The sequence below is a fragment of the Punica granatum genome, chromosome 3, assembly GCF_007655135.1.
Source record: "Punica granatum isolate Tunisia-2019 chromosome 3, ASM765513v2, whole genome shotgun sequence".
Lineage (NCBI taxonomy): Eukaryota > Viridiplantae > Streptophyta > Magnoliopsida > Myrtales > Lythraceae > Punica > Punica granatum.
The window spans coordinates 30,981,244-31,007,362 of NC_045129.1; the positions used below are offsets into that span (position 1 = coordinate 30,981,244).

General features: G+C 34.5%; 2 protein-coding genes across 2 annotated transcripts in view; both read left to right on the forward strand.

Annotated features, from left to right (window-relative positions):
* The window catches only part of LOC116200078 (dolichol kinase EVAN), a 39,349-nt gene that overhangs the window by 11,710 nt on the left and 1,520 nt on the right, over nucleotides 1-26,119 (forward strand). The gene's annotated exons all lie outside the window — the stretch shown is intronic.
* Nucleotides 9,971-10,791, forward strand: LOC116200079 (auxin-responsive protein SAUR40-like). Its single transcript, XM_031530756.1, has one exon. The coding sequence runs from the start codon at nucleotides 10,264-10,266 to the stop codon at nucleotides 10,699-10,701; it is 438 nt and encodes a 145-aa protein (XP_031386616.1). The 5' UTR covers nucleotides 9,971-10,263; the 3' UTR covers nucleotides 10,702-10,791.

The window sequence follows — 26,119 nt, forward strand, 5'->3', positions numbered from 1 at the left end:
ATGTAGTAGAATATATAGATATAAATTATATATAGTGGTATATAGCCCACTAAGAACATTAAAATAATTTACTTGGCCATATGCATATATGCCTTCCAAAGTTTACTGGTTATACCATTTACGCTATATCAATATATATTTGCATTCTCATTATCAATGTTGAGAATTTGGAGGAGTATTATGTGTGCAAGCGGCATAAGCTAATATGCACAAATAAACAAGCCAAGCAGAACAGAGCAGCAGTAGACAGAAAGAATATAGGAGAAAATCGTCTGTTAAAGAGCTTCGACCAACACGAGATAAAGCCTCGATCAAGATGTCAAATGAATTTCGATTGAGATGAAATTTTGGTAGCGTCATCATGACTTCTAGGACAAGGTTCTGAGCAGTCACAATTTTGATTTGAATTTTGTAAATGTTGTTTTGGCTGAGTTTGTAACCGCTTTTTTCGGGTGATGAATTTCGATTTTTGTGATAGAAGAGAATGTGTCTCTTGAGTTTGGATCCAAGGGTTTGTCGATGAAAAGCTATGCGTAACCGCTATTGTTTTAGCGAAGTTGATTTAGAGTTCGTCCTGTTGGTTTTTCCCACGTTGCGTTTTTCACATTAAAAATCTCGGTGTTTGTCTATCTTCCTAAGATCATATTTTGATCACACAATGTGGGAAAACTCGCGTATGTAGTTATTCGGTGATCCTTTCCCAACAAGTTTTATCAAACTCTATGCGAAGGTTCTTCTCTGCATTCCAAGTTTTAAGTAAATTTAAATTTCTTATTGATAATATATTTTGTTCAATTAAAATTTCTATGATTGGCTTTATACTGTTTGATAAACAAACTACAGTCAGACCTATACTCTGGGAAGATTGACGGAGTTAGCATTATCTTTTTAAAATTCTTTGATTTTTAAGAATATTTTTCTCGACATTAACTTTTTTTTCCAATTTATACAGTTTTATGATTTCTTTTAGTTGTGACCGCAAGATTTATATTTAAATGCAGTGATTTCTCTAGAAAATTCTTAGAATGAAGAAATTTGTGATACAATTTAAGTCACTTCCATCACTCCCTGTTATAAATTTTATGTTTTTGAACTATTTTAGTGGTCAATAATTCTTTTGCTATAAAGTTTATATTCAAAAATGATGTACAGTATAAACTTTGTATTAATCTAACCTAACATAATTAATTTTTAATATTATTCTTCCCATTTTCTATAGATTTTCTTTTTTTTTTAATCTTATACTAGGTACTATTTATTAGATAAATCTTCAAATTATTATCTTGCAAGATATATTTTATTTTCACTACCGGTTGGTTATACATGGAAATTATATGGTAATTCCATCTATGAGAAATGTACACTTTCTGATCGTTCTGCTCTCGTCATATAATTATCTTAAATAGTATGTATTCCTTTAATATCGAGGAAAGATATTTCATGTATATATGACTTAAATGTTTTTCTATGTGTCTGTTAATGAATATTTATAAAATAAACTTTCTATCTTTGGATGAAAGATCAGTAGTCCTCCAATAAACTCATTTAATTTTCAAGTGAAATAATTTCTAAATCCATAATTTTTTTGAAAAATTCATAACATATTTAATTTAAAATATTAATTTCTATCAAAAGTTATTAATTATTCATGAGCAATGCGTGGGTTTTCATCTAATTTTTACTTATTGGCGCTCTATTCCTCATAAAATATATTTTCATCATTATCATTTATTCTCTCTTCTGTACATTTCTTTTCTTAACTAATTAAGCTCTTAACTTGTCAAATACCACATAAGTATATATTTAAATTTTAAGCATTCAATTTGACATCCACAACTGCCCAGACGAGGCTCCCAATGACCCTTGAGACTATTAGAGGCCTCGTCTAAGGCGATGGCGGCCAAAATCTGAGCCTCCACCGCCCTCTCAACCCAGTCATTTGTTCCCGTCTCTCTGCACGCCCATCTCCCCCGCAAGTTATTGAAAATGCATGATTTGATGATCGGTTAAGTCATTAAAAAAAAAGAGTTTTGTTTTATTGAATCACTAAGTGCATTTTTACTTAACTTATTAAATTAAGTCAATCTTTTGTGCTACAAAAATAAATTAAATCCAACTAAATGCTGAAAAATTATATTTTCAGTATAACTAAAAAATTAATTTTAGCACTTCTCTGGAATAAAAAAACAGATGCTAAGCCTTAAGTGTATAATTTGAATGAGGTGTCTACTAAGGCATAAATATATATAAAGCAGTTTAAAACTTTGTAGCATTATTTTTAGGTAGAGAGATCAATAAGAAATGATTGTTCAGACGATATTTGGCCCCGGCATGTTCTCTCTTAAATGAGAGCAATTGGATCTTCTGTTGGGTCTATTTCTTTCGTCCTATTGGAGACTTTGCTGCTCCACTGAGTAGTTCGAATAGTAAGAAGAGTAGCATCGGTTGAATTAATTGATTAATTAATTAATCATCAGTAAAGAAAATTAAAATTGGGCTATATTGGAATGGCGTCCGGTATGTTCTTTAAATAACTTTGGTATTTGGTGATATGCACACATCATATACAATGTTAAGATTCCATAACAAAATCAATTGAACTAAGAATATGATTAATAAAAAATATTATAATTCAAACAAGTGAATTGCTTAAGCTGTTAGCTTTAACATTATTCTTTACTACGTATAAGTACATTTTTTTTTAAATAACAGTCACGCACCGAGATTGAACATACACAAATAATACTAATAGGTTAGTAATTATGGTAGTGTCCATTTATGGGTCTAAAAACGAAGTAGGAGGTAAAGAACAGTATGATTGGGGGTCTCCAATCATCAACTCTTTTTATTTCCCCATGCAAGTAACGAGGATTTTATCGTTATTTAGGGGAAAAAAAAAGGTAGAGGATACTCAACAATAAATTACAAAGAAAACATAGAAAGGATTCTTTAAAGTAAACTACAACAGAAAAAACAAACTGAAAAACATATAAATATTTACATGATAGCTTAATTTTTCGTTATTTAATGTGCACTACCTAATATTTAAAAATTCAATAGTCAAGTGAACTTACTAAAGAGTCATTCACAGAATTCGAACTCGAAACTTTATTTGAAAGGAAGAAATGGTGAACCTTTCAAATCAACCCACAGTGAAAGCTAGTGTTTAATTTGAACCTCCCACTATATAATGCTACAAGCTCCCTAGTGAAAGTTATATATGAAAAATATTATGATCTGTTAATTCAAAGTATATTCTCAGCTTCCAACGTAAGTGACACTGGGAAATGAATATTCCTATTAGATAAAAAATGGAAGGGAAACTTGTTGAAAATAAAAATGACTTCCATAGCTTCACTAATTTCTAGGTGGGAAAAAAGAAAATAAATAAGGGAAGAATTGGAAGCAACAAAATATCTTTTGTTAGGTAATTTGCTACTTCATGCACATGCATGCATGCATGTCTTTATGGCAAGCCTAATCCATGTCTTCATGAGAAGTGTCGTCTCCATTAAACAAGAGCTATACATCAATGCAACAGTCCTCAATAATGCTATTGAACGCAACCAGAGTGCATTATTAAAAAGTTTTAGATTATTCCAAAAAAAAAAGAAAAGAAAAATGGTGTTAGATTAAATAAAGACTCGAACAAACGTTGGAGTTTACTAAGATTGACTGTATGGTATTCACTAGGATTGAGAAATTAGACCCGTTTAAAAGCATCAAAACAGTCAGGTTACGTAACATTTTCAACGTATGAAGCCCTTCAGGACTCTATAGTTGGCTGATCTAAGCATTAAACAACTGGCAAGATTGGCAAGATTTGCATTCTTGCTTACATCACCTAATAATAAACTCATAAACTCGTCAACCGGGCTTGAACTGAATTAGTCGGGACCTATTAAACTTTCGAAAATCATGGTACACACAGAAAAAAAAACCCATAAACTCATGGACTAACTAGTGAATATATTTTTCACACACATAACAATGCCGCTAGTTGTCGATCTTTATAATTTCGTAATAAATAACATATAATTTTCATGTGATCTATTTGAAGATTCCGTACTCATCAATGTTTAATTACCCAGAGAAATGGGTTCTTTCCGGCTAGGTAGATGAGTTTGAGTGATAGCGCAAAACTGATAGAAAAATCAGCAATGCCAGCATATATATATATATGTATACATAAATATATATGTATATGTATATATTGTTGGCACGCCATCATATGAGATATCACAATCAGTGATACGGCCACCGGCGATGAGGGTATAGTGGTAGGCACTAATACCAGTAGTTTGCTCCCCCTAGAAGGGAACTCGTGAATGGACCACCTTTAAGCAGCTTTAGAATTAGATGTGAAACTATATATATATACACACATATACATATGCATATACATATACATATATAACGCGAAAAACGATCAGCTACTGACCATATATTACTGGAAATGACTAATAGCTAGAAAGGAGAAGATGTGTTCGTTTAGTGCATGCAGGTGCTGCAGAACCAAAATATTTTGCGCTCAATTCTCATAGATCGAATTAAGAAAGCTTAATGCAATAACACTATTCGTCCTTGATCGGATAATCCGTACCTCTTTATTTCCGTCCCCGAATCTCATACTAAATGCATCAAGCTCTACAAACGAAAATTACCTGATAAGGGAAGAAATTAAAATAACTTGAAATGGAAACTAATCTGGATCAATCCGCTTGGCAGCATGGGACGAGATGCATGTAGACTCTCACATGTTGCCACACTTTTTACACCTCTTCGTGTAAAATTATAGGAGAAGTTAATCTTGCAATTTTGGAAGATGATATATTAAAAGTTATTTCATTCCAAATAAAAGCGCTTTCAAAGACTCAAATTTATAATATCTTCCTTATGGGATTTGAAACTGCTTACCATTCGATTAATATTTTATCAATTAAATTTTATATATTTTCAAAGTGGAACAGACAATAAATACTGTGTGAATATTACTTGCATGCTTGAAAGAGTAGCGCGCAATCAAATATAGTAAAAACCCGAGCTCATAATAGTCTTAAAAGATTGCACTTATAGACATCTTGATTGAATGTTACTCATCTATGATATATAAGTAACATTTGCTGGAAAAAGAGGGTGCAACATCATGGCACACTGTCTCGTCTTGTGATTAGGAGGTTTCGGATTCAATTTTCATAGTGAAATTATCTACACCTGTTTATTATCTATTATCTATTTTCTATTTGATAAAAAAAGGTATATCACTCTTTGAATTTCATATTTTTAGATTTTGTAAGGAGGCGTGCTTCATATGATGTCTATGCCATACATGCTTCTAATATCTCCACCACACGATCTACAGCTTCCATCTGCGCCTCTCATTGCATCTGACATCAGTCGTCCGATCAAAAAAAGTTGGCGTTGCGTGGACGTCCACGTCGCCCACCTCGGATCAAGTGTTGTCCATTCATGATGAACAATGTTTCGTACAAATTTACTGATATAATTAGATACGTTTGATTCTCACGAATTTACTGTCACTCGGATTTGTAACAAGTTTAACTCGAGGATGGTGTTCAGGCAATGCCGGGGCATGGACTATCTCTTGGTCGATCTCACAATCCTGGGAATGGAAAGATCAGCGCTGAATCGCTGACCATAACAAATTTCAGATGCGTAGTATTCAATCTTATTCTCTGGCATGGAAATGGACCTCTTAAAAGTACTTCTTTATCACCTTAAATATCTAATCTATCATTGGCAATAGGCTCTTTAAACTGGTCAACTCAGTCAAGAACATGTACTGTTTTGGCAATTAATTCGTTGTCGAAATAAACATTGTATAGTTTCAATCAAAATATGATAGAGAAGAATCACCCAATATATATATATATATATATATATATATATATATATAAAATAAAGAGGAACCACTTAGTAGTAAATGGTCAGTGTGTCAAACAGCTATAAGAATGAAATGAGCCCGGCGAATATGCTTCGAGGTGTAAGAATTTTCTAAGTTTCTATGTTGTAAGTACGTGAAAAATGTCAAAAAATATACGTACGCATATTTTATTTATAAAGATCTAAGGAATATATATTTGTTAATTATTTTGTTGTGTTTTATATACATATTTTTCTAATTCAAAGTGAACCTTACGTTTTTTATCATTAGAGTATTCTATCTATTTAATGGTTGTGTGAATGTCATTCTGCCTAAATATGTATTTACTGGAATTACTTATATAAGAGGTACATGGAATTACGCCCACATAATGGGGTAGGACATCTTCACGAGAAAAGTGAAAGAATAAAAATCAAACTTTGACAAAAGTCCATGATTGAAAGAATTTGATACATTAGTAGATCAATTTGAATTATTCATAACCCATTGAATTACTGAATACTATGCCAAATCAACACCATCTGCAAAATAGGAATGTTAACTACTCTAAGGTCTACGTATGACTCGTCGATACAGATTTAGATTTTAAGAGAAAGCATTATGTGATTGAAAAATTCGGGTAAATATCAATCCTACTCCCTAAACTTTTCCTTCTTGCTAATTGTCACTCCTCAAACTTTCAAGAGTAAAATCTCACTATCTGAACTATTGCAAATGGAATTGTTACTCCCCATATGGTCAAAGGTCCAACGATGCCTTCGCAAAGACCCAAGATATCCCTTCTTACTTTCTATTTTTTAAAACAAAAGCACAACACAATTTTAAGTATATATCATTTTTATGTGCTGTTAAAAATAACATGTTTTAATATTTCAAATGTAACAAAACAAAAAATTGCCAAAAAAATGATAAAGTTAGATATTTTTGCTTGAAAGTATTTTTGTTGACCGATTACATTTAATTATAAACAATATGTGCTTGGTTGGATGTTTTTACTGACATTTTTGGGAACCTTAGGAGCCATTGATATATTGCCCTTATAAATGTTACCTCTACTTTTTAACCAAGTAAGATTATTCATTTAGCCGGAGGTCTTTCTTTCTAGACACACCGATTCTTCTAAGACCTTTGGCCAAAAAAATGATTCTTACAAGACCTGTTCATCAATTTAATATTTCAATATAAACTATAAAATAAAATTATATAAATGCAAAGTTGCAAAATGAGCAAAATCTTTTTTACATAAATTATATTTGTTGCTACTACAAAATTGTGTTTACTCCTCGTCCTTGATATCTTCGCATCTTGCTATAGAATATGGAAAAAGAAGAATAATATCAACAAAAATAAAACATAAAGTCATTTTAGAATAGGAACAACTAAATTAATGATGGAAAATACTATTAGAAATAAAAGGAAGATACTTTTAAGATTGGAAAATAATATACATAAAGGATAGTAGCCACGATCTTGATGTGTTTACTAAGTTGGGACGGAAAACTTTCATGAACAAAGCAAAAATGAAAAAAAATTACAAAAACACAAAAACGAATAAAAAGAAGAACACAGGAGAAAAAAAATCGACGTATTCACAGGTATTTGCGCTTGTGTATTTTGATAAGGAAGGTGAAGAGGGGTTCGACCAGGAAAAAAGGTAATGCATAGATTTACTTTCCAATTTCATAAATTAAATAATCCATTTAAGTTTTAATTTTATATTACCTAATAAATCAAATAGATAGGCGGATGAAATTTCTTTCTTTTATTCCTTAAAAATTATATGAAATAAATGATATGATAAATTAAATTATTAAAATAACATAAAACTAAGACAGATTGCTAGAGTATGAAAAGCTTCCATGCTCTGCCTCACAACAATCAAAAGAATACAAGTCTACTGAGGAAGGTGACGAGGGGTTTCGAGCATAAAAAAGAGAAAAAAAAAAGTGATGGGGCAATTTTTTTCCTTTTTTATAAATTAAATAATTCATTAGTTTTTTCACTTGAAATTGCCTAAAAAACCGATATGCGTATATGGATAAATTTCTTTCTTTTACTTTTTGACTCATTAAAAATTTACTTATATATATAATATAATAAATCAAGTTATTAAAAAACGACAACAATGTCGTACCCAAAAAAATAACATAACACTAAGAAAGATTGTAAGAATATGAACAATTTCCATACTCTCCCTTAGAATGTTCAAAAGGATGCAAGTTCATAGTATTTATTTATGTCGATTTCTGTAGATTTATATAGATATGGCTTCAATTAATCAATGTGAATATATATATATATATATAAATAGTTGCTTATATTTACATAAACAGAGATAAATTTGCCTGCATGTATATATTTCCTAACATATCAGAAAACTATGTTTAATATTGGAAACGATGGGTAGCTTTCACCAAATCAAACGTTATTGTTGGAAATCAGAATCAGATGTGCCGACTAACGCCAGGCAACATATGCAAGTTTAGTCGAAAGAATAACGCATATGCTCATAGCTTTGGTTACATACGATACAGATAGAAACAAATGAAAGGGTACCAAAGGATGTCCTCCTCCGTAAAATTGGACAGAACAATTTGGTTATGTTTGTTATGAGATTTGGTGCCTTCTCCCAACATACATTCCACAGTATCAGTCTTAATTTACCATCTGAGGTGTATACATATAAATTCATCAGTCTCTTCTATCAGTTGCAAGACATTAATTGTATGTTCAGACCTGCAGAGTAAAATCCAAATGAATGAGGCGTAGAGTTGCCACGCATGCTCTCGTCTTATAATTAAAATGTTTCAGGTTTGATACCCAGTGAGATTATCTATATTCCTTTATTAATTATTAGTATTTCAATTTCATTGTACTAGCCTCTAATTGGATCTATGTCCAAAGGATCACATCTACTAGGAAAAAATATTTTGTTTAAGTTCGACTTGTAGTGACATATGAAATAGGGGACGGTATAAATTTAACAACACTCTTTTCCCCGGATATGGGCCTCCCTTATAATTGAAAAAAAAAATCCAAATGAATTGAGACATCAAAAGTTAAAGGAAGCTTCCAGATTGCAAGAGGTGTGAAAATTGAAATTCATAATACGGAAAAATATTATATTCATTATTTCTTTTTTTTTTCTTTTATTTGCTTTGAAGGCTTGGAAGGCAAGAAGTGACTAGCACCAAAGGGACGTATCATAGTTAGATGAGAGTTGCGGGAGCATTCTCCCACATGCAACGGTCTCCCCCAACAATTAAATCCTCCCGCATAGTACAGCCGGACAAGAAACTATTAGATGATTTCATTATTAGATGATTTGGGATCACGTCTAAAAGTTTATGATAGATAAATATAATCGCAGTCAAGGATCTTATCGAGAGTGAAAAGAGATATCGATTCCGTGCCAATCAAACAAAATGAAATAAAAAAGTTAATATGGAATTTGAGTCTTACTACCTAGCACAATACAAACTTTTGTAATAGATAGGAGCCCAATAACCCGTAAACAGAAGATTTGACATAGTTTAGAAGCCCGCCTTGTTATCAGTAAGTCTGAGTGTAGAAGAGAAAATAGAACTCGTGGTTACAAGTTCAAACTGCATCTACCTACAAAAAAGTTCAAACTGCGGAAGGCGATACCCAAATCGTGGTCTTGCAAAAATCCGAGAAAGCGGAAAAAGAAGTTTGTCTTGAGGTAATGTTATTGAGAACGGGTGATTAAGCACACGTGGTATATGTAGGTAAGCGAAATAGATAACACGTTGCCATGTGACAACCGACATTGAGAGTGAAAAGATATATTTATCCCACACTGGCCAAACAAAAAAATAAATAAATGGTTTATGTGGAGTTTGGGTCTCATCGTTTAAGAGTCCCCAACCTCTTGATGACCTACATTTTACATACCTGCATAATATATTACATCCTTTTATAAATATGGTATTATATCAGTATAATCAGTATTTTGTGTGTATATATACACACAACTTGTAAGTGATATATATGTATTTCTTGTGTAACGAAAAAGGTGTGACGTGTGCATGAAATTAACTGGTGTCCGTGCGATAATCTCTATATGAATAGTATGACGACAATGCCGTCCTGTTCACCACATTTTCCTCTATTTATCATCCGTTCGTCAATTATGCTTATTGACCCTTCCGATCTTATCTTTTCCTCTTCAACACTCTATATAAGCCTCTTCTTACTCAATCCCCAAAGCCACCCAATACGCATTCACTCAAAAAAAAAAAAACTGAAAGCCCTAACGAGAAAAAGTACTCCGGAAACACCTTCCAGCAAAAACCCTAGTTGCATATACACCCACGGCTAAGCTCAGAATCGACGGCATGAAGAACAAGCCAGCTGGCATTGTGAAGCTCAAGACCGCTGTCGGGAAGCTGAATAAGATCAGCCTGTTACTCGGCAGGAAGCAGGAGTCCTACGACGACTTCGAGGACAGGTTTGGAGACTCCCAGAATGTCCCGGAGGATGTCAAGGAAGGGCATTTTGCAGTAATTGCAGTGGACGGGGAGCAGCTAAAGAGGTTTGTGGTCCCACTCAGCTGCCTGACTCACCCCAGATTTGTTAGGCTTTTGGAGCAGGCTGCCGAGGAGTATGGGTTCGACCACGGGGGAGCACTGGCTATCCCGTGCAGGCTGAGCGAGCTCGAGAGAATACTCGCCGAGGGAGTGGAATCTGGAGACTCCAGTGATGAAGCTGCTGACTGGGTTGGTTCCAGTAAAACTACTGTGCAAATGAATGAATTATTAGTGAAGGCAGTATAGTTGATAGCTCTCGGTAAAATATGATAATTTTGCAAATGTAAAATCTCATCAATTTGATCACGAGAGATGTGGTTTAGTTGACAAATTTTATTATATATGGGTGAAACTTATCTATATTATAAGAACTTGAAACCTATCAAAAGCAGCTACATAACAAAATCCGAATAAGAATTAATTTTAACTAATTGACTGAGGATATCTAGTGATATCATGAAGATAGGAAGAAACGAAGGGATAAAACTTTGGGCTAGTGACTTGATAATTCAGATTGCTGAACCCAGTGCTGCTCTGAGATAATTTTGAAGAATGTGATCTCATGATGATATGTAATAAATAAAATTGCTACAATTAGCGAGAACTATGATACATCTTTTACAAAATTAATATTTATATACCCATTTGTTGCAATTTAAATTTGGTAACTTTCACACGCGGCATGACGGGATAAAATCCCTTAAGATTTTCTAGTGCTGAAATTACATATTTTGTCACAAAAGAGGTTCAAGGGACTAATACATAAAAATAGAAATCTAATTAAATAGAGAGTAATTGATAGTTCTATTAACGAGAATCAAACTCGCTCTTGCATTTTCCTTGTCGAGCTCAATGTGCAAGCTTTCAAGATGGCGGAAGCCCAAAACTCTGCTTTTCTACGTGACATATCATATAACATTTGCCGGGAGCCCGGGTGGGTGGGTGTGTTTGTGGTGAGGCCTCGTGCTAGTGTGACAGAGCTCTTCCTCACAAAATTAAAAGGAAAGGGTTTCAGGCTTGGTCTATTTTTTTTTTCTATTTTTTAGTTTCGGATCATGGGCACTTATCCCATTTTCAAGAATTCAAAAGAGAATATTGCGGATCAAAGTATATATTACGAATCGAAGAACTTGATTTTTTATTAGTTATGTTTATCCAATTATATTACATGATGATTTGTTTGTTATAGATTTCTATTTATTATATTTTTAAGAGGTCACAACTTATTTTTATTTCATATTAATTTGTCCAACTGAAAATTACAACATAATTGTTGATAGAAGTGAGAGATCAACGGCCGCATGTTCCAATGATATTATCTTGTATTGATACCAACAAATGTCGATAAATTGTTCCAATTTCGTGACATTATTTTAGATCTTTCGCCCTTTCAAATAAAAGTGAGAAATGGCTATTGTTTTTATTTCATTGTGAACAATAAATAAAGTCATCCTAATAAGCAATCAAAATTCAAGGTGAAGGTGTTGGCGGTGAACTAAATGTTAATCAACATGTATTTGTTTAATTTGTGTTTTCATTGAGCTACCTGTATTCTTAGGTATGTGACCATGCCATAATGTATCATAAAACCCTAGACATGTTGAGCAGTCTACTTACTAAAGTGTCATAATCATTGTTATCAGAATCGGACCGGACCCGGTTCGACTAGCCAGATCGAGAACTGGCACCATGTCTGGTCTGGTTTGCTTAAAAATTCAAATTGTAGATTTGAACCATCGGATCCATTAAACCGGTCGGTTTTGAGCAAAATTCCATTGAACAGGCCGGTTTTATGGGTTATATGAGTTTTTTATTTAGTGTAAAAATTGTCTGATTGTGTAAGAATTTAAACTCATAACTTCTTGCTTCCCATATTAGTATATTACCAACCAAGCCATCACTACTTTCTTATTTTTTAAACTCTACTTTTAAGTATTTATTAAAATTCAATATTTATTTTGGAGTAAGAAATATTAAATATATATATTTTCTTATACTATTCTTATATTTCTTTGAAATCATCGTACTTATATCTTAATTATCATAATTTTTTTTAATAATATGAATATTTATTTTATTTTAATTAAACGTGCAGTCCGACCCATCGAACTCCCGGTTGGACCCATAAACCCATGAACCCATCCCCCTTCCAGTTCATCATCTGGTCCAGTTCTGATAACATTGATCATAATAATGCGATTGAGTTTAACTTAAATGTGTTGTCCTATATCTTAAATTGGGATGGGTGGCAGTCATTTGTTAATAACATCACCATTCTTCCTCCCCAGGATGGTCACAGAGGCTGCCGTAGCAAATGCAATTTTTTCAATCAGAAATACATCAACTCATCTCAAATTCGTGTCAGAGCCCATTTGGGTGGTGTTGCTGAAAAAAAAAAAAATCGGCGCAGCTTTGGTGATTTTAAGCCGCACACAAGAGCAACAACATTGTAGTTTTTTCATCTTCAACAAATGTAGGCTGAGGAAGCAAGAGTGCAGGCTCAAGAGGAAGATATTCAGGTGCAGGCTGAAGAACAAAGAGGACAAGCTGAAGAGTACTAGCTCGACAGAAAGATATTCATGTTCGGATCTAGGATCCTTTGGCTCAGCCTCAGCCCCAGTCGCATGAGTTTATAGATGAATTTTACCAAAAAAAAAAAGGTTTAAGATAGCTGTGACTTGACCTTACTTCTAGAGGAAACTGATGTGATATCGAGGATAAAATTTTGAAAAATAAGAACTTTGACTTGTGTTTTATGTGAACTTTTACTAATTCATAATTCAATATTTGTGACATTTTTCGCCAGTTAATCATAACTTTTGAGTTTATAATCATATTGTTGAGTACCTAGAAATATATTTTCTATTTTATAATTCATACAATTTTGTAACAGATACTTATTTTGAAATTTATCAAAAAAATAATATTTCACCAGAAAAGTTTGGTAAAAATTAATATATTTATATAGGGAAACTTACACCGTATAGCACGGTTTGTCGACTTTATTCATGCTATAGCACAAATCGTTTCAAATCCACACAAAAAGAAGAAGAAGAAGAAAATCACGCCATAGCAAGACGTGTATATTCGATTAAAAGAAAAGGTGCCCACGGCGGCATCCCCCCGCCCTCCCCTCCACTCTTACATCCCCCAAACTCTTTTTTTTTTAAATATATATATATAAGCTCAATAAAACTTTATTAAAAAGATGGGAACAGATTATGAAAATTAGATGGGAGGAACATATAATCGAACTTAGCAGTTCCCAGGTTACATAGGCAAGAGGACCACCCCAAGATGGATTGTTAATTATCAAATATCAAACATATAAGAATCACAACGAGAGAGGTCTAGAAGCTGAAAATATACCAGACATCACCGCGAGAGGACGAATGTTTAGAATTTAAAGGCTTCACATGAAAAAAAAAATCCAATCGGTTTATAATAAGAGACTGGATATTACAATTTATTTTTTCTTATAAGCTCATTGAATATTAGTAGATGTCATTTGAAATTTTGAGATAATTCTTACGAGAAACATCCGATAGTGCTGCCCAATGCCTGAACCGACAGGTGATAGATCATCCGAATCTCCTATCCAAAACAATTTGGTTCGTTAAAAATGTAGTAGTTTAACATGTTGCAATTGAATTGTCAATATCATGTCCCGCCTGTGGATCAATATACGTACAGTTGGTACTTACTCGGCTAATGCCTAATGAATTAGGTGTCGTCTGTGAGACTGTGACCATAAATGCCTTACACTGTTCTTGATAAAAGGAATGACAAAGCACAACGCATGCCTTTAAGGAGGGAGAACATAAATGACTTACATTCTTTTTCTATGTTTCCTAACAATATGTTCTGAGTATTCTGAAATTGGGGTAGTTATGTACCTCATTATATAGATTCTAGGTGTCATGAAGTTTATACGATATTCAGATCCACTCATTTATGCTCCAATATATAGATCGGTATTGCAATTTACTATAAATTATCGAAAATAAAAAATCATTAGTCTCATGTGAAAAGGCAATAATAAATAATATGGATTGATTGAAGTGATTCGATACTTTTAGCTTAAATAAGGTTTTGGATTTAAGTATGATAAAATAAAATAAAATAAAAACATTATGGATAGAGTTTTACCCATTAATGATCAAATTCAATTTAAATTGGATTAGTTGAGACTCAATGAGTTTATGAATATCAAAGTATAAATCGAAAGGAAAAAATAAGTAAGATACATGCCATGTACATGTTACTTTTTAAAGATCGAATTAAATAGACCTGCAAAGCGAAATAGAATAGGAAAGGAAAAAGAAATTGAGATACATATTAATATATGCATATCTAGAGACGGACGAGAGGGCTATATATTTGGTCGCTAGGATGAGATGGGATGTTCAATCGCGATGGGATCGGATTGAAAAATCCTAGGGGATTTTTATATCATAAACTGGGGATTGCAATGTGCCAAAATATATAAGTTGGATATGAAATTAAAATGACAAATTTGTCTCTTTTTTTTAAATAATATTTTATGACTTGTTTGGTTTGCAAATATAATTTTAAAATCACAACTTTAACTTAATTCTACCCATAATAAAACAAAATAACTCATATAAAGTCAAAAAGTGAGCCTCATTTATCTCATTTTTTCACAACAAAACAAAATAACTCATACAAAGTTAAAGGGCGAGTTCCATTTATACCACATTTTTTTAAAATCAAAATCTGATTTTAAAATTTTATTTTGAAATCAAATGCAGCGTAATGTTTCTTGAAATAATTTTTTTCTACTAGCAATTAAATAAATAAAATTTGAAAATAAATCCAGTAGGCATTGGAGGAGGGCTGCTGGGACTTGTCGTCAGCCACCAACCCACCTCAGAGAACTTACATGGCAATTTGGTAAATCTGGAAAATACTACCCTTGAACGGGGCATTTTCGTCCTTTTGGTCTACAGAATATTCTAATCCGAGCCCAATCACCTCCTGAGCCGGATTTGGGCATTAAAGAATAATTCCATCCAATTCTTGCAAATATCCAGTCCTGATAATCACCAAATTGGATAAGGATTTAAGAAATCTTACTGAATCAAACGAGGCCAAGGTTTGGATACATAGAATCAAACGAATAGGAACGCAAGTTCCTGCTCTGTTTGGATTCATAATTGAATTTTAAAATCTTACTATAACTTAATTCTACCCACAACAAAATAAAATAACTCATACAAAGTCAAAAAGTGGATCCATTTATACAACTCCTTTTCAAAATCAAAATTACATAACTTATACAAAGTCAAAGAGTGAGCCCCATACATAATTATTTATACCACTCTTTTTCAAAATCAAAATTTGATTTTAAAATGTTACTTACAAACCAAACGCAACATTAAATTTGAGATAACCAAAATTTGATAAATTTATAAAACGAAAAAAATGAAACATATATAAATTTGGTAAAAATGAAACAAAATTCAATACATTAAAAAACGAAAAAACTGAAACATATATAAATTTGGTAAAAATGAAATGTTATATATCAATTTCCTTATACTTTGGAAAATTAAAAAAAAAATGACCATTACTTTCTCCAAACTTAAATTTTCTAACTTTTCATTACTTTTTTGTGCTTGAATACAATCAATTTTTTAATAATAATTTTTTTCATTTATTTCGTCTTTATCTCATGGAGTAATATAAAGTATAACTCTACTCAAAAGACCAGACACCCACTATTATACATACTTTGAGAATATCTTGATTTAAAGTGAAGAAAGAAACATCCAAATGTGTATTACTCATTATTTAGAATATTGGTATAATTAGTTATTTCCTAATCAATTATCTCCCCTAACCCAAGTATATTTAGGAAGCTTATCTCATTGTTATAAGTCTGAGTACGAAAGTAGAAGTTGAGCTCGTAATCAGTTATTGAGTGTGAATGTTTAAGTGCACATGACACGTATAGATAAGTGCCAAAGTCTATATCACATGAGAGCGCGCGTTGAAATAAATTTTTTGAATATACAAAAATTGATTGCACTCAACATATTATATGAGCTCAACCGCTTGTAGATTTGGGAAAAGTTTACAATCTATATAAATATATATTTAACTATCATGTAATAGACACAACTATAAAGGTAAATGCTAACTAACTTAAGGTCAAAATGGTTTTGTCTAAATAATATTTGGAGTTAAAAAGAATTTTTAAGGAAGATAAGTGCTATATTTAACATACTTGCCTTCATTAAATGCAAAGTTGGTGGAATTTTTGGAATTTTGAAGGAATAAATAGTAAAATAATGAAATATGATGGAATGTTGACGGCATGACTAACAGTGAAAAATATTCCAAAATTTGTGACATATCGTGAAAATATTTGGATTTATTAAGTGAGGTGAAAAATAAAAAAACTGTGATATATGGTATTATTTACCATATTATAAATAAACTAATATTAAATATATCAACAAGGATTACAAATTTATGATATTATGTTATTTAAAATAAATAAATTTATATACTGAAATAAAATAATTATTGTTGAGTATCGTAATTCAATTCATTTTTTCTCCTTTCCGCCCTCTCATCTGACTTGTCTCTTTCTCTCTTTCTTTTTTTTTAAGTGTGCACTTTGATATTTGAAAATTCAGTGGGTTTCAACTAATTCAGTTAAGTCGGGTCGATCCATTAAAAGCTAAAACTCTCTCAACGTGAATTTTCTTCATTCATAAAATTCGAATTCGAGACTTTATTTAAATTTAGCAAATGCTGAACCTCTTGAACTAATCCACAGTCATCTCTCTCTTCTCTCTCACTCCAAAAGATTTTCATCTATCCATATATATATTAGTTGGTCATGCTATCCCATTTCTCCGATCCGATTAAGTGATGGATTGGTTTTAAATTATGGGTCTAAGTAGGGCCGGCAATATTTGACACGACACGATAACAAGACACGGAGTTAAACGAGTATGGGTTGGGATTTTTTGATATTCGGTCTAAACGGGTTGAACCCGTATAACCTGATTATACACGATTAAACCTGTTTATTTAGATGTGTTCAATTGTATTATTTAATCGTGTAACCCGTTTACCCGTTTATCTAACTGAATTTACTGAACTATCCTTACACTAGTCTAACCCTAATTTCGAAATTTCTTCCTTCTATTCCAATTCTGCTATTCTAGACTTCCAGTAGGAGACCAGAGTTAATCTTCGCAATTTCTATTCCAAACTTCGAAATTTCTTCCTTCTATTCCAGTGCGCCTCTTTTGTCTTCCTGCTTCCATATAAGATTCATCTGATTTTCTTCCTGCTTCCACCTTATTTCCTTCGGAATTCGGATCCTTGAGTTGAATCCATCCAGATCCAGCCTCCACCTGAGTCGAAGACGACTTTGACCGTCCGCTCAAACGACCTCCACCTGTCTCCTTCCGCCTTTTGGTCGACAGCATCCAGACAAAGGCGACCTCACCGCGCGACCTAGATCTCCACCTGAATCCTTTTTCCGTTCGCCGTTTGGTCCCATTTCTGGCGGGAACAGCTTATCCTCGATCTGTTGGCCTTCTGGTGAGTACATGTACCTCCCAATCCCATCCCTATTGTTGTTTTCTACGTGTTTTGGTGTTTTACTCAGGGTTAGTACGTCCAATGCTCGTCGTTTGCCCCCCAAGCCAACGGAATCGGACTGTTGCGTGTTCCGCGCTTCCTTTATTTGCTTTGGTCGCGTCTTCGCGAGAGCAGACACACCTTCCCACTTAAAGTAGGCCCAGCACAGCATCGGGAGACTTTGCCTGATCCTCTTGATTTAGATAAAAGGCAACAACCATGCAATTGCAACAGACGTTGAAGATGAATTAAATTCGACAAAGGTCGCTCTTAAGAGCAGCTTGAAGAAACCTCCTAAGAGTAATCCGGTCCCCATTGAGCGTACGAACAAACTCCAAACAATGCATGATGGTGTCAGCGGTGCTGATGAACTTGATGAGGAAAGGAGAAGAGTTCAATGGACAGGTGCCCGTGGCAATGAGCTCATGGAGATTAGGGAGTTCGAACCCAGGTATTCAAACTTTATTATTCAACTTATTTGCAGGGACTGCATATACTCTATTAAACCACCAATGTGCATTTCCACTTTGGCATATTATGAAACATAATAAATTTCTGAGGAAGTTCTCTAGGAAAGTTTACAACATACAATCTTTGTCCTTTTATTGATTAATTCCACCCTTGTCTTCCCATAATACAATGGTCATCATCATTTACCCGGTCATAATTGTTCCCCCTTTCGGCTCTAGTCAATTGGGAAAGCTTCCAACTCAAAGATGGTGTCCGTGGCTTGTTGCTCTTGATAAAACCGATGCTATTGCTTTTCCATTAGCTAAATTGGCAGCATGTGATCTGTTCATACGTTTTATTTGGTGAGTGCAATGAGAACGCAATAGTTTGACCAGATTGAACCGGGGGGCTTTTAAGTTATTCAGGCAATGGTGGCTGAAATTTATGATGGGCCTCCCAAATCTTCTGACATCCTTCGTTCTTTGGAAATAAGTGAAAGGCAATGTGTCAATATGGTAGACTATTAGCATTCTCGAAAATTACTTGTTGGGAGAATTTTTATTTTTTTATTTTATCTATTGATATTGGAACTGTGTTTGAGAGCATTCACTTGCTACTGGAATGAACTGTCCTGGTAACCCCCGATATCACAATCATACGATTTTCATTTTCCTTTGGATCCCCAAATGTAGGTAAGTAGAAGATTGTTGTAGTACTTTTCCATGTTTGCATTCGATTGCCACTTTCTTCTGTTTCTCCCTTGCTCTTTCTTCACTCCCTTACTATATTTCTCTGGCTAATCATATCTACGTGATTGCAGCGAAACTGGTGAATCAGATGAGGAGTTGGAGAACGGTAATGAAAGGAGTTGTTCATGCACCATCATGTAGTTGGCTTTGTACCTACCAAAATAGGAAAGGAGAGAGAAGAAACACCTAGACTAGAGCTCTTTCGAGATGCAGCTTCCAATCGATGTAGCGAACTAGTAGAAGCGATCATCAATCACCCTTCAGCTGATTACTAGAGAAACCAGGAGCAAGCTAGAAAGGATACTTGGAGGAGAACCGTTAGCAAAGGAATCTCATTGTATCTATGCACCAATTTTTACAGGTTAATCCAGTCATTTGTCCATAAAAGACCGATGCGGGTTTTTATCGCTGTTGTATCACTGCACCAAGAATCTTTAAAGGGTTTGTTTGTAGTCACTTTCCAATTTTTGGGTTGTTGTATCGATGTTTCAATAAATGGGTTATTGTTCTCATTCCTTTTCTTGTGTCCCTCCGGGTAACCGGATTAAATGGATAAACGAGTCATGTTAACGTGTCCAGGTAAACGGGTTGATCGGATAAACGGGTCGTGTTAACACGTCCGAGAAAACGGGTTAATAAGATAAACACGTCGGGTTATCATGTCCGGGTATCGATTATAATCGTGTCGTGTATATGTATATCTATTATGACACGTTTCAATAAACAGGTTTAAACGTGTCGTGTACGGGTTGACACAGATATAAACATGTCGTATTCGTGTTTTCAAAACCTGATCCGTTTAATAATCGTGTTGTGTATGGGTTATATGACTTGGATAACACGAATCCGTTTAGACACGACATGTATAAATATGATATGACACGAATTATCACCCCTAGGTCTAAGGACGTCTTGTTAGAGCGTGGGACCTAATGTGCAGATACCGCGAGTGTTTTCTTATTCTATAAATAGCAGAATTAGATATTACAATAATCACGATTGCTTAAACGCAATCGAGAGAGTTATGGTATCCGGGGACCCGTTATGCATGATCATAATTATTAAAAGCCGCATCCCCTTGCATGTGCATACGCATATATACTCATCTCTCTCTGTAGGCGGTAGAAGAGAGGAAAAGGGAAGGTGCGTCAAACGTAAAAGGCCCGGAAGGCCGATATCCCGATTTTCGACTTCGACTTCCGACAATCACTTCAGGTATGCTCTCGATCCGATGACATCAACATGTAAGATCATTGGGCTAACAATTGGTAGAGCCAGTTACATGTCAATTGATTGGGTCGATTAGGAAATTATGGTTTAGGCTTCGAAATCGGATTGTGATTGTTTCAATTGGGTTTATTGTTCTGGCAATCTATTTTTCCATTACTGGTGATGGATGCATGCAAGATGTTGCCATTAAAGTTTGTTTGCTGCAATTTGGTTTGGTTTACTGTCATAAAAACGTTGATTAAGGTTGATGAAGCTCTAACCTCTGCAAATTCGGTTTGTATGACGCACTTTGGTTTTTCTATTCCTTCGCTGCTGTGATTGAAGTTTAATTAAGTTTGGATTTAACGGGTCGGATTGTGGTGGCTGAAAGGTTGGGCATCAATGGCTGCGGTAGCCCTCTGGGCAATCGAAGGAAGCAGCCCGCTTGCACGGTTGTTGCCGTAAGTCGTCGATTGCGGTCGCCGGTGAGTCGGAATCGAAGTCGAGTTACGTCACGTCGTCGGAATCATCGATTACTGACTCATCTGAGTCCGAATCTCGTGGCTTGCAGTTGCTCTCGGTGACTCGATTCCGTCCTCTCTCAAGCCATCTCTCCAGCCCGTGCATGTCATGGTCACGGCCGGTGGCGGCGCAGTCGACGCCGTCACTGAAGCGACGGCCGTGATCTGGGTTGCGAAGTAGAAGGGCATTGCTTTCGGGGTTCAGGGAAGAGTCGGGTGAAAGTGATGACACCCGGACCGACCCGTTTCATTTTTGGGTTTGGACCTTGGCCCGACTCGATTTCAGTTCTGCCCGACCCATTTAGAGCAATCTGGGCTCATTTGGGCCTAAGCCCATTCAGTTAGCTCGGCCCAGCCCGATTCAGGACAAATTGCGCTCAACAGCTCCTTTTGTCAACACTTTGACCAAATCTGTCATAGTTTGACTTGGCACGCAACGAGTCAGCAAATCCATTTTATTCTTTACATCCCTTGGGTTATCTTGACCATCATCATTCCGTCCTGGATGCAATTTGTCAAGATTTTAATCTGCATCCACTTTTGTGGTATGTCTTCCCTGCAAACTATTGCACTTTATTTGGATTCTTATGCAATCATAATACTTTGTTATGCATAATAACGTTTTGCTTTGCAGGGTCATTTCTTTTGTTTTTCAAGATCCCCTAAAGAGGTTATCCTTATGTATGTATTGGCGGCTTTGATATATGCATCAGTTTCAAGGTTTTACCACATCTCAAAGGACAGTACAGTTGAAAGGATTCTTCTTCGAAAGTATTACCATCTGATGGCTGTTTCAATGTTTTCACCTGCTCTGATATTGCAGGTGAATTTACTTCTGGAGAATGCATCCTCATTGCCAAATTTTGTTTCCTCTTCCTTCAGCTATTGTTTTAATATGATCCGATGGCAATGTTCTTGTTTTCCAGCCAGAGTTCCTGGATCTTGCGTTTGGTGGGAGCAGTGGCAGTTTTCTTGGTATTGGAAATTATACGAGTAGGTCCCATCAGCTTACGTTCCAATTTTTTTGCTTATGATTCATAATACCAAGCTTAGAGGGTAGTAAATCAGTATGGCTTTCTCATATCTTGTAATGTTCTCTACCACTTTTATTATCTAGGTCTGGAAGATTTGGCCTTTGGGGCAACCTGTCCACCAATTTATGAATGCATTCACAGACCATCGTGACTCTGATTTGCTAATTATAAGGTATTTAAGCCGCCTCCTATAAGCAGGAAACTGTAATTCTTAGTTGCATTTTTGGTGTCCTGGCTCACTTTTTCCTCATATTTTGTATTGTTTAGCCACTTTTCTCTCTTATTGGGGTGTGCTCTTCCTATATGGATGTCTTCTGGGTACAATGATCGTCCTCTTGCACCCTTCGCTGGAATTTTGAGCCTTGGGATCGGAGACACCATGGTGAGTTAGGTCATTCATTTTGATGTGTAAGATATAATCATTGTTATTGTATTCACTTCTTTATCGAGTTCATTAGAGTTCCTACATCTTGTTTGTCTGCTGAGCATAAAGCAGACAAAAGCAGATACATCTCCTTCTTGAAAAGCCTCGTTCTGATCGCTGGAGATCCCTTTGCTGTTTTATTCCAGGCATCGATGGTCGGCCACAAGTATGGTGTCCTTAGGTGGAGCAAAACGGGGAGTAAGTATTAATTTATTAATCTTCCATGTTAGTGTTATATTTCTTCATATACTTTGCTGACGGTTTTGTACATCGAACGACTTTTTCAGAGAAGACTATTGAAGGCACTGCAGCTGGTATAACATCTGTTTTAGTTGCTTGCTCTGTTCTCCTCCCAGTTTTGACCTCAAGCGGATATATATTGTCACAGGTCCATCTCTCTCTCTCTTCTCTCTTCTCTCTCTCTCTCTCTCGGTCTGATAACTTTGAATTCTTTTACTTAATATTGGCGAACTTCCATTTTATTGAGGATTTCTTTCGTCATTTGAAGTTTTCATAAGCCCTGGATGTTTTCATGTTTTAATACTTGTAACTTATAATATGCAGCACTGGTCCTCGTTGGTTTTGGCCGTAGTAGCGAGTGGTTTGCTCGAGGCTTATACTGCACAACTCGACAATGCTTTCATACCCCTCGTATTTTACAGCCTTCTCTGCCTGTAGATGCAGCAGCTTCCTTCCACCTCCTAACCATAGATTACTGATCAAGAAGCTCGTAAACTGCTCAATTCTTTCATACGAAACAGATGGAGATGTTTTCAATGTTTTGTATATTAATGATTCTTGTGCTTCTCTTGGAGCACACTTTTTTGTAGATATATCACTCAGAGATATCGAACCCTGCTGTATAGATTCACAAGTAGAGAAAGCATAGCTCTTAGCACTGGTAATATCGAGTTTAGTCCTCTTATATATCAACGCATACGAGTGATGATGTTTTCCGGGAGATTGTAGAGTCGGCAGCATCCAGTTGCCAAGGTTCCAACTGTTGTATTCTGTTTCTGCGAGTAACATTAGTGTAATAATACTCCCTCGGTGAATTATCTATTGAAATCACTTGGTTATGCAAGTAACATTGTGTGTGTGTCTGCGTTTTGATGTGAATTCGACTTCTGAATTAATGACGTTCAATTTGGTTCAAAAGCAGCTCCAACCTACGCACATGATGTACTGACTCGATATGGACAGGACAACTTTAAACCGGTCTCGACAATATCGGACATGGCAACTTTACTGATTCATAATGTACTAATGTTTTTCAGCGCATGCCCGATATCAAAATACGCTCGTTGTAACAGCATTATGGGCACATGGATGGGGTGGGGTTAATACGGCATGTTGACGAAGAGACGAATCAAAGGGCAGGGTGATTTACGCATGGGCACCAACCTAATTATTCGCAATACGGAGAGTTCTCGGTTCGCTTCCTGGGCTTTTGGCTATGTATATTACTGTGCAGTGGGACATATCATCTGTTAATAATGTCTATCGATCACGCTCTCAAAACTCATCTACTAAGAGATAGTTACTTGGACAGGAAATACTTTATATTGGTGCCAAGCTCGAACACCTCGACTAACAAGTGGGGGGGGGTGACAGGATGGCCATCTAATAGATTCCATATCGATCACGATCAAGTGTAAATGTCAATGTTTTCAGCACACGCGGCACGAAAAGTCTCGGATTATGCTCTTGGTAACAGTATTATAAACAGTATGATGGGCACATAGACGACGTGGGTTTTGTACCATCATGTCGTTGAAGAGACGGATCAAAGGATGCGGTGATTTTGGGCGTGGGCAGCAGCAGAATGGCCACGAAGATGCCAATGTGAATAAATGTACCATGATTTATCAGTGAAAAACGTGATTCGTCCATTGGTCCTCTTCTTTTTTATCAGAGGAATTATTATCCCACGTTTCCCATCTGTTGCTGCACTTCCCTTTCAAGTATTCTGTTCCCAAGATTATTTTCGTAACAGTTAGCTACCGACACGCGTGATAATTAACTCGGAGCTCAGTAGATATCTCGGCCTAAAACCGCAAGTGGGACAATGCCCCGACCAAGGACGAATTTACACGTCCTCAAATTGTTCTGTCAGGATTGTGCAGTTTGCATATCCCGTATTGCTGTCTTACAATACTATATATAATATATAATTGCTGGGACAATCATCAAATCACGATATTTGTCCAAAAATTCAATATAGAGACTTCCCATTCACCGACTATTCGTTTGCCTAATCTTTCAATAACTTTCACTAAAAAATAATTAATATTTCTATCATCATCATCATCATTATTAAGCCAAATTGAAAATATTTAGTTATGGTTAAGCTAATTGAGCCAAATGGGATAATTGCTATGGAGATTATTATTATTATTATTATTATTTAAGCCAAATGGAATAGTTGAAATATTTTTATTGTTATCGTGGTCATCATCATTAAAACTATATATCTATATCGTTATTATTAACCTAAATAGGATAATTGCTGGGAAAATTGTGTGTTTATCATATCATCATCATCTTCATTAATAATAATAATATTATTATTATTAGTATTAAGTCAAATGGGATATATATAATTATGGTTAAGCCTAATGGGATAATTACTAGAGATTATTATTATTATTATTATCATCATCGTCGTCGTCGTCATCAAATATACACACACACAATATATATATATCAATCTATAATTTGTAATGCCAAGACGTAAAGTAAAGAAGAACTTGGTTTCACCCTTGTCATTTTTGGCTTCACCACAATTTATGAATAAATATAATTTAGAATCCAATTAATTAGAATATTTTATTTTTTTTGCTTTCAATTCTATAAATCTTAATTATATTCTTGAAACTGTAATTAGGTTTTTCAATTTAAAAAGATATTGAAATATTTTTGTGAAATTCTCCACTCAAGTAATTCTTATATAATTGAAATTGTAAGGAGGTTTTGAAATATTGAAGAACTATTACAAGTTCTATGTTAGTATTAAATACACTTGAAAAATTTAAAAAGAATGCTAAAAACATATATTTATTGAAAGGTTCAAAAAATAAATTGAGTAAATTTAGTTTCATTTCTATTAAATTTGAAGATTTAAATTCTATGATTCGTTTATTTTCGTATAAAATATATAAATCCAAATATATTCAACAATTTCGATATAAAAATTAAGATCTGTTTTAGAAATTAAAATATTTTAATTAATTACCTTAATTTTAATTAAAATAATTTTATTCATGTGATTTTGCTAATCTATTTATATAATATATAAATTAATTCTTTTAAGTGAAAATATAATTTATATAAAAATAAATTATTTTTTAATGTGAAAATATAAACCTTAATACTTTTGTAAATGTAATCATGCAATTATAAGTAACTAATGTTTTTGAGATCCAATAGGTTTCTGCAAATAATAATCCCGCACAACATGCGGGTACAATGACTCTATATAATGTTGAAAGCAAAACAGATTTCACTCTCATGACTGGTCCAAAGTGCTTCCATCTCGTCACATAAACTCTTAAGCCATGTTAACCTTAACAAATATTAAAAGCTTTTCGCAGGAGATTGCTAAGGGTTAGAAATCAGTCTGAATTCTTATCAGTCGCAAGACTGTAAAATGAA

Excerpts from the sequence above, each read along its gene's own strand:
- LOC116200079 (XM_031530756.1), top strand. The coding sequence starts at position 10,264 with ATGAAGAACAAGCCAGCTGGCATTGTGAAGCTCAAGACCGCTGTCGGG.